The sequence below is a fragment of the Prosopis cineraria genome, unplaced genomic scaffold, assembly GCF_029017545.1.
Source record: "Prosopis cineraria cultivar Desert tree isolate PC_DT_omini unplaced genomic scaffold, ASM2901754v1 PC12, whole genome shotgun sequence".
In the NCBI taxonomy this organism is placed as follows: Eukaryota; Viridiplantae; Streptophyta; class Magnoliopsida; order Fabales; family Fabaceae; genus Prosopis; species Prosopis cineraria.
This window is the reverse complement of record NW_026555343.1, coordinates 6,035,647-6,046,119: the sequence shown is the minus strand read 5'-3', so window position 1 is coordinate 6,046,119 and position 10,473 is coordinate 6,035,647. Positions and strand designations below refer to the sequence as shown.

At 30.0% G+C, this 10,473-nt stretch overlaps 1 protein-coding gene across 1 annotated transcript; it reads left to right on the top strand.

Moving 5' to 3' along the window:
* Window positions 1–797: 797 nt before the first annotated feature.
* On the top strand, window positions 798–9,238 carry LOC129289014 (serine carboxypeptidase-like 11). The gene is made up of 14 exons (XM_054925848.1): window positions 798–970; window positions 2,516–2,661; window positions 2,790–2,866; window positions 3,472–3,594; window positions 3,729–3,831; window positions 3,932–3,969; window positions 4,852–4,950; window positions 5,052–5,138; window positions 5,558–5,698; window positions 7,215–7,285; window positions 7,436–7,555; window positions 7,767–7,880; window positions 8,988–9,033; window positions 9,155–9,238. The coding sequence occupies exons 1-14, from the start codon at window positions 798–800 to the stop codon at window positions 9,236–9,238; spliced, it is 1,422 nt and encodes a 473-aa protein (XP_054781823.1).
* Window positions 9,239–10,473: the final 1,235 nt, after the last annotated feature.

Genomic DNA, 10,473 nt, shown 5'->3' with positions numbered 1-10,473 from the left:
AAATGTCTACAAGACAATTTTGTGGGAAATGAACCTGTGATGGAATGCAATTCCATTGCGTTTGGTTGTGATTATATATACTCCCTCCATTTAATATTATAAGACATTTTTAATTAAAATATAATTACATTCTTAATGAGTTAGTTTATTATCTTTAAAATTGCCTACTTTTTTCATATTTATTATTATTTAATAGAATATTTTAATTAAAAAACTTTATTAATTACATCCCCTAATTATGAATATTTTTGGGAAAACAAAATCATGCAAATATTCCTTAATTTATAACCTTCCGAAGGTACTCTTAGCATTTAAAGAGATATGACTTTGGTGACTATAACTCTTTACATAACTTTTCATAAAAATATTTCTTAATTTATAAGGATATAACTCTTTAATTTATAAGGATGTGACTTTTCAAAAAAAAAATCCATTTTTCATTTTGAAAATATTCCAATATAAATATGATTGTGATACTCTCACATGCAATTAACCCAATTAATTATAACTTATTTTAAAAGGGCATAGTATGGAAGTAATGACACCACTGATTCTCTACTAAAACAATTTCCATAACAAGAATTACTAAACTAATAAATAATTAATTTGTTGGCATACCAAATGAAAAAGAAAAGCGACAGAGGAATTAATTGGATGAATTATAGAATAAGGACACAGCATGTGTAATTAAAATATGCATTGGATTTAGAACTACTCGCTTGTTCATGTTTCTGACAGACATATATATAGACGCTCAAGAGGCAAGTAGATAAACAGTGGCCTTTTTATCACAAAAAATGGCGAGGCTAAGTTCAAATCACAGTGCATCTATCTTCTATGCTTATTGCCAGATCGTATTGCCTCTGTTTGTTCTCCTTTTGCAGATTTTCTCTCCACTTATGGCTTCTGGTTCTACAGTAGAGTTTCTTCCCGGCTTCAAAGGACCTCTTCCTTTTCACCTTGAAACAGGGTATCTCGTTTATTTATCATTCTGACCATTGTACTGCCAATTTATAATTAAATTTTATAGATAACAAAATTTATAGTCCTTCAAATTTGTTTCGATTATCAATTTAGTCCTGTAAATTTAATTTTCATTAATTTGATCCTTTAAGTTTTCCTTAGTTATTTCATTTATTTATCATTCTAGATCATTATACTAAAAATTTATATTTTATATTTAAATTTGGATTAAATAACAATTTCAACCGCTAAACAATTACACTCTCAAAATTATAGATTTAGGAGTAATTTGAACCTTAATATCTTTTTTAATACATTTTAATCTTTAAACAATTACACTCATGATAATCTGACTACTACTGTTAATTTCAAGTAAACGTTCATTATATGTGGGAAACAAATTTGAGGATCCCATCGTATTTGCTCTTTGTTATCTAACATGCGTGCAAAGCAAAGAAAACAGTCCCGACACCAACAATGTCGTCATCCTCGGCCACGGATTCAGAATTGCCATCACTGAATCTCATCCCCTCCCTTTCGAACGACCTCACTTTGAACTGATGCATGCATAGCTCGCGTTCCTCATTCCCAACACTTATCCCTATCGCTCTCGTTCTCTGCTTCACTGTAAGCAACACGTTCTTTACCTGGCTCTTTGCTCTCATTGTCCTAATGGTAATCTTCAATGGTTTACTCTCCATCGAAACACTTTCAGTTCTTCACACCTGAACCTCCTCGTCCCTATCTCACCCATGAACACCTCTTATGTCGAATCCGCCTATGTCGTAGAAAGGGTCGGCAAATGTGCATTGTTCAAGGGTTCCGTTGTGAAAGGGTCGGCGATAACAGCAAGAGAGGGGGGAGAGAGACAGAGACTTGAAGACAGAGAATTCACGGGGCCACAAGTAAGGGACGTTTACTTAAAATTAACGCACCAAATTGCCATAAGTGTAATTGTTTCAGGAATGCACGCAAAAAATGAGTTTATAGGATTCAAATCACTCTTAAGTATATAGTTTAAAGTCCATATTGCCATTTAAGCCTTTAAAATTTAAGCATAATGAAGCTTTTATTCCACTAGTTTTTTTTAGCTATTACTTCAGTCTCTCAAGTTTGTCACAAGTTTGCCCTAATTATGAAATTTCATTTATCCAATTTATAATTTGTTTTTCCCTAATCTCAGTTAATGAAATATTTTAAAGAAGTGTAATTATTTATGTAAGAAAAAAACTGAAAAATTTTAAAGAACAAAATAACAAAATGCAGCATAATGAAGTCGATTAATAAAAATCAAACTGATTTGAGAACTAATTTATTGTTATTAACCTATATGTTCGTGTCATATCATCAACATACTTTACACATGGTATTAATTTGAGAGCTAATTTTTTTAAGTTTTAAAGAACAAATATGATAATTTAAGAATGTGTAAGGAACTAAATTAATAAAAATTAAATTTAAATGACCAAATCAATAACTGAAATAAATTTAAGAGGCTAAAAGTTTCATTATCATTAAATTATAATTAGAACTTTAAACATGTTTTGGTCAGGCACGTGGGAATTGGGGAATCAGAAGAAGTGCAAGTTTTCTATTATTTTATCAAGTCTGAGAACAATCATGAAGATGATCCTATCCTTCTTTGGCTATCTGGGGGTCCTGGTTGCTCTGGATTGATGGGCCTTGCCTTTGAAATAGGTCAACATCTTTAAAGTTGAATCCTCTTATTCATCAAAATAATAATCACAAATGAGGTTGAAGTCCTTTTAATTTGTTTTTCCACAAATGATCAGTAATAATTGTTTTCATATTTGTATGTTACATAGGGCCACTTGCATTTGTAAACCAAGAATACAATGGGAGCTTGCCTAGCTTAGTGTTGAGGCCACAATCATGGACTAAGGTTACTTGTATATGCATTGGATTAATTCCTAACTTGCTTTTGGGTTAATTTGTGTAGGCATTAGCAAGCTTGATAGCATTTATGTTCTAGATCCCATTGTTTATTTTGAATTGGTGTTGTGTATTTTCGTGACGTGTCAATCCCGATAACAAGTGAAAATGTCATTTTAAGTTGAGTGAATGATATTTAAGACTCAAAATATTGATTTAATGATAATTAAGTACTTAACAAAAAAAAGTTTAAAAAGACTTGAGAATATCGATCCAGACTCATGAATTTAAATATTAAGAGTAAATTTTTGAACTTAAAATATTTTTTGTCCATTAAGATTCATGAATTTACAATTTTACTTTCTCAATCAATATTTATAACTCATTTTTTTTTAATTTTGTTAGGATGTAATTGTCGTTGAATTGTCTTCTAAGTCTCAAATGGCATTCTCCCTTTAAAGTTGGAATTGAATAATAATATGACATGACGATCGGAATTTTGTTTTTTAAATCTTCTTGACAATATTGGATTAAAAATTTTCATGTTACAACCAGCTTGAATATGAAAATATAGCAATACTCATATTGATTATATAAATGCTTTTGCATGATCAGGTAAGTAGTATTATCTTTGTAGATTTACCTATTGGAGCAGGTTTCAGTTACACCAACGAAAAAGAAATTGTTGAGCAGAGTGATTGGACCCTAATCCATCATGCCCACCAATTTTTGAGGAAGGTCTATTATATTCACCCAAGCAACTTCATATTTTATTTATCTTGTATATATATATATATTAAAACATTTTATTATATAATACATATTGATAATGGTCAAATAGTAAGCTGTAACATATCTATTAATTGTTGCAGTGGTTGATCAATCATCCGGAATACCTATCACATAAAGTGTATCTGTCTGGTGATTCCTATTCGGGCATTCCCATCCCAGCCTTGTTTCAAGAAATTTCATATGGTACAAATTAAAACTCAAAATTTATGTATTCTATTCATCTAATTAATTTGTAATTAATATAATAAGGATTATACATATTCACATGCATATGCTGTTTCAGCGAATGAAAATGGGGTCCAACCACGAATAAATATCCAGGTTTCAAACTATAAATCTCCATTTTTTTTTAAATTCTTTTACATTAAAGACGAAGCTCAGTGCCACATGATAATGTAATCAAGTAGTCCCACAATATGTAAATTGAGTAATTAATTATCATGTCCCTATAATTTTGATTTAGTTAAAATTTAGTATCTAAACTTTGACTCTCACAATTCAGTTCCTATATTTTAGAAAATAAAATTATAAAAAATAAACTGTTAGATTAAATTTTGTTTAATTTAATAATTATGTGGATTGACATTAATTAATTAATGGGAATATTTAATTTACATTTTAAACAATTAGTCCTGTTTTGATACTAAGCACATAACAGATAGCGCCCTATTTCTATGTGTATTCTATGATAGGGTCACGTATAAGTCCATTTGAGTAGAGACTGCAAACTAAACCTTTTGCTCGTCAGCAGTACCCTATCATGATCTGACAATAATAGAAAAGTTTGAGTTTTTCTCCCTAACGACTCTTACAATCGTTCTCTATTTTCGATAAGGCTTTTAGGGAAAAGTAGGTTGAAGAATCTAGACGCCTTTCTCTTTTTACTGAGAGATCAACTAAGTATCTATGAGTTCAGGTACACAAACTATTCATGAGTCTATAAATTTAAAATCCTACATAAAGTTATTGTCAAACTTTAGGAACTAATGTTACAAATAGTTAAAATTATAAGAATTGAGTTATATTTAGTTAAAATTTAGAGACTAAATTAGATTATGGGATTGAGTTATGCGAGTTAAAGTTTAAAAATTAAATGACAATCAAGTTAAAAATATAGTTAAGAATCAAATAATTAATTTTTTCAATATAATTCAAAAATTAAAGGACATTGTTTCAAATTAAATTTCTATACATTATGGATAGGGATACATTCTAGGGAATCCCGTGACAACAAAGCACGAAATAAATTATGCAATCCCTTTTGCTCACGGAATGGGACTGATCTCTGATGAACTCTACGAGGTAATGCATTGATGAGTATGTAGATTCTTAAAATGATTATTTTATTAAAAAAAGGTTGTAATGCTAACATATTCGAATTATTATGGATTCTACAAGAACAGTCATTACAGCAAAACTGTGGAGGGGAGTACAGAAACATAGACCCCAAAAACTTGTCATGTCTTAGAGATTTTCAATCATTCCAAGAGGTACCATAATTATCAAACTATTCTTTTCATCTTAATTTGTAAGACATTATCTTACATAATTATGCATATATATCAATATAATTAAGTTCATTAAATATATTTTACAATTTTAATTCTTCTACGAACTTCCAAAAATACTCTTTATTAATAAGAGAGAGAGGAAAAGAAATTTATTTAAAGAACAAAATAATGAGGGGTATCATATCAGAATAATCATAATTAATGAAATATTATTTTTGTCAAAACATCTTATATTTTCATATGCCAAACAACCTCAAAATATTTTATAAATTGGAACGGAAAGATAGTATTAAACTAATATGATCATCTCCAACCTTACATTTTTTATAGAATATAAACATAAGGGTGTGTCCCATTTATTAATAAGTTTCAATTGTTCAGTTGCTCTTTGGTTTTAGTTAATTGCAGAAGTGGATCAATATCAGATTTTGGAACCAGCCTTTTGCGGTTATGATCTAAAAATGGTGCCCCAAAGAAGTATTTTAAAGAGATCTCTGGCTGAGAAAGTGGAGGCCACTAACACTGCATCAAGATGTCGGGTGATTAATTATTATTGCATAATACTCCCTCCAATCCTAAATATAGGAGCCATATAATTAAAGTAATTTACAAAAATTAAAGTAGTTAAGTTAGTTACGTTGTTTATAAAACCTGTGTATTGGTTTCCTTAAAGTACCCAATCATTTGCATTGGCATATCATATATTGATGAAAACCCCCTTTTCATATGCACAATCAATAGGGATAGCTTAAAATAACGACAAAATAGCAATCATTATTCATTGGCGAAAATTTATATTAGTCATAAATAAATTATTGTCAAAACTCAAATGGACTATTTTCAATTTAAAATGAATTATTGTTAAAACCTGAATGGATACTTATTGATAAAAGACTAACCCAAATCAACAAGTATTCATTCAAGTTTTAACAATAAGTTATTCTTGATTGATATGAATTTTTTCTAGCAATCTTTGATTGATATTTTTTCTAAAATAAACATTATAAAATTTGAAAGACAAATAAGATGGAAGTCTCATGTTTAGAATTAAAGCAGATCCCTCGACTAGCTCATAATACATCTAGGACCGGAATGAAGTGGACTAAATTAATTATTAGCTTAATTATGAACAAACAACTATTATATATCTCAAGTTGATCCCTTGATTTTAGAACCTATGCCAATTTGATTAATTAGGCCAATTTTGTTATATGGGTTTGGTGTCTGAGATGCATCTCCTAGGTTTGTAATGCCTCAACTGTGAAATAGGTAATTAACAAATTAAAGAACCAATGCATAAATAATCATATATATATATATATATATACACACACATAGAAAGCTTATAACATTATTATAAGCCTAGACTGACAAGTTTAGGTGGCTGCTGGCTCTGAAAATATAATTTTGAATAAGAAATGTCACAACTTTATATTCATTTGCTGGACGTATTATCTACTTTGTTCTTATGTGTAATTAATATGCTCCAAAATCTATTCTTATTCTAATCTAGTTTGTTCTTGTTATCTTCTGAATTTATACATCACCATCCTTGTAGCATGCTACTTCGTGTTAGAAGATTAAAATGCATGTTCATAAGCTGAGCCAAATAAATAATCCGCTTCATATATAGCCTTAAGTTTTTGGAATATGTGTCATGAGCACAAATCTAAAGAAAAAGTTCATTCCAAAAAACTAATATGTTAAAAGAGAAATTCCCGTTCTACTTATTAGGTTTACTATGCTTTTGGGAGCCAACATCGTGGCTCCACTCTACAACATTTTACTTGGCTTTATACTTATCAAGTCCTTCGTGGGTAACTCATTTCATGACACAGGATTCTTAATAAAAGTACTAATATTATGAGTACAAATTCAAAAGGAAAGTCCATCCAAAAGACTAGCATGTTAGGAATGATAGCCATTTACACTTATAAACATCAATCCACTAGTGAGACTCCTTGATATGGGACTCATAACAATGTGTACACACACATATATTGATTTTGTCTAATCTCTGTCATTGTTCAACATTATTCCTGATCTTTGTAACAGAGGCACGGATATTTGCAAGCTCAACATTGGGCCAACAATGGTTGCGTTCGCAAAGCACTCCATGTTAAAGAGGTTTAGCCAAACATATTATAACCTTCTTTGGTTTTTTGTTTTGATGATATAAGGAGTAAACTCCACCAACATCAGAAATTATTTCCCCCAAGATATATGTATGCGTGTGTGTGTGTGTGTTGTTTTTTTGGGCTGATTGCATGTGTTGCAGGAACTGGAAGACACTGGACGCGTTGTAATCATAATATGCCTTTTAAGTTTGAAATCAATGACAGCTTTCATTTTCATGTAAATCTCAGTGCCAAAGGTTATCGTTCCTTGATATTCAGGTTCAAGCAGATTTAATTCCGTGTATCTTTTCATGCCATTACATTACCATTATCGACCTTTTTAGTCTTTGTTGTCTTGATAACAGAAGTTTACTTACGTATATATACCTTTTTTTTAATCAACTCATCAGTATCAAATAAAGAATCTGGTTGGTTTTTTAATGATATGGTTAATTATAAAGTCATAAATATAATTTGTTGTTTTATACAGTGGGGATCATGACATGGCTTGTTCTTTCTTATCAACACAAGCATGGATCAGATCTTTGAATTATTCCATTGTTGATGACTGGAGGCCTTGGCATGTCAATGGCCAAGTTGCTGGGTACGTATGGCTCACACACATATATATACACAGTTTAAGATTAAAAAAAATTAAGCAATTTTGAAATAATTTAGAGAGTTTTGAAAGATAAAATTAATTTATGTTTGGTTACAATAATAAAAATGATTGTTATATAGTGATTTTTAAATTAAGATGATTAAACTTTTAGTCCTTTGTGTCTGCTTCAGTTATCAATTCAGCTCTTAAATTTAATTTTTTATTGATTTGATTCTTATTATTTTCAAAAAAATATAATACCATTAAAATCTATCACATGAGCAATGGAATATGATGAAAACCATGTAGATTAATAAAAAAAAGTGTAGTTATTTAGGTAAGAGAAAGCAGATTTAAAATTAAAAGAAAAAACCAAAAGTTTAACATGCAATGTAAAGGACTATGCTGATAACAATTAAATTCATTAGATGACAATTCAATACCATATTTTACATATTAGACTAATTTAATAATTTATTTGTGTTTTAAAAAATTTAAAAGACTAACATGATAATTAAAAAAAAAATAAGGGATTAAATTGATGAAAATTAAACTTGAGAGACTAAATTGATAATTGAGGCAAACTTGAGAGCTTGAAAGTTTCATTAATCCTGTTATATTTTATGATAGCTTTGTGGATTTTTGTAGGTATTTGCTTATAACAATGATTTGATAATTTGTTTTTTAAAATTTTAGGATATTTTCATACTATATCTTTGTATTTTTATGTCATTCTCTCATTTAAGGCATCCAATTATTTCTCGAAACTACTCAAACTCAAATTAGCTTCTTAAAATAATTAATTTTTTTCAAATTTTGATTATTTTCAAAATTTTAAACAAATATAGTAAAATATTACAAAAATATTTAAAAAAAGATTTTGTCATGAAAAAGCTTAAAACAATGAGGCAATGGATCTTCTTTAAAAGAAGGCACTGAATAAAACTCTTTTCTAATTTTTCTGTTAATTTCTCTCCAACTTTCCCCGTTTAACTCAAAAAATTTCTCTATAACTTTCAGTGCTAAAAACTGCTTAATATTTTCTTAATCTTTCATTAATATATTTTATCTGCTGTCTAATTGCATTGCAATCAATTATCTTTGCAATAGATACACAAGGACTTACTCCAATCGAATGACATTCGCAACTGTCAAGGTATAAATTATGTACTATTTTATTCTTAAATTCCAAACACCATTGACACTTTTTTTTTTTAAAGAAAGGGATCGAAAAATATTAATTGGATGGATTGTTGTTGTTGTTGTTCTATCTGCAGGGTGCAGGACATACAGCTCCAGAGTTCAAACCTGATGAATGTCTTGCCATGTTCGAGAGGTGGATATCTAATGAGAATCTCTAGTAATATCGTTATCGATCTTGTAATGCTCATGAATCAAATTGATTGTAATAAAATGAATCTTTATTTCACCTCAATTGGAGATAGTTGTCTAAAAATTGTTTTTCGCATTTACACAACTCAGACCCAAGATCATGTGCTTAAATGGTCACAATTCTTCAAGTAGGATCAATGGTTGCTAGTCGAGGTTTGTGGATTTGAACAAAGAGAGGGTATAACATTCTCTCCTTATATGGGCTTGACCGAATCTATTCCCAAATTAATTATACATTAATCATCGGCCAAAAAAATCTTCGTTTAAAACAAACAAAGAAACAGAATAATAAGCCAAGAAAAAATCACTAATTAATTAATCCATTTTGAATCCAAAGCCCATACCAACTTTGTGCTACATTAAACCACATATTCACTCTATACAATATACATTCTGCAGTCTAATGCATTTTCTATGATACACTTGTAATGTACATCAAGTCTAAACGTTAATTTATAAGTATAAATACGGCGTTTTGTAAAACTAGTATATATATATATATGAACTGTTGGAGTATTCAAAAATCTTATGTCGTGTTTAGATCAAGAGATATTTGAATTTGGACCAGATCTATTATTAGGGTACATTAAAATTGATGGATTTGAATTTGATCCAAACCAAAATAATTTTTATTATTTTAAAATTTCAAATACTTGCTGGTAACATAATTATTTTAAATGTGAAACCTAACCTCCCTTTTTCACAGTAAAAAGGAAATATTACTAGACAGCTCCATACAAGCATTTTAATTATACCCAAAAATCCCACCAATATACAAATAGTTGAAAGATCCTGGCGACTTGGTTGTAAATAATGTTTTTTTTTATGAATTGACCACTAAACCCCTCCTCTCTACCTTGTCCGGACGGTGGTCCCAAACCTACCAGGTGAACGTCCCTGTAACGGGGGAGTAAATAACAATGATGGTGTATCTGAAATTGGGAGCTGCGCTGAACATGGAGGCTTGAGTGAGGATATCCAGATGAGAACGAGGCAGAGGGACTATCCTTGAGATCTGTTGCAGTGGTAGACACGGTGGTGGCGAAGAACACGACGGAGGTTGCGATGGACGGAAGAATGTGAGAAAGAACAAAGTTCAATATTTTTTTACAAAAAAAAAACCATAGGTGTTGTCTTCAACCTCACTGCCACTACATTGTTCGATTCCAACACTTTGTCTTTGATAATATAACCATCGTGATTC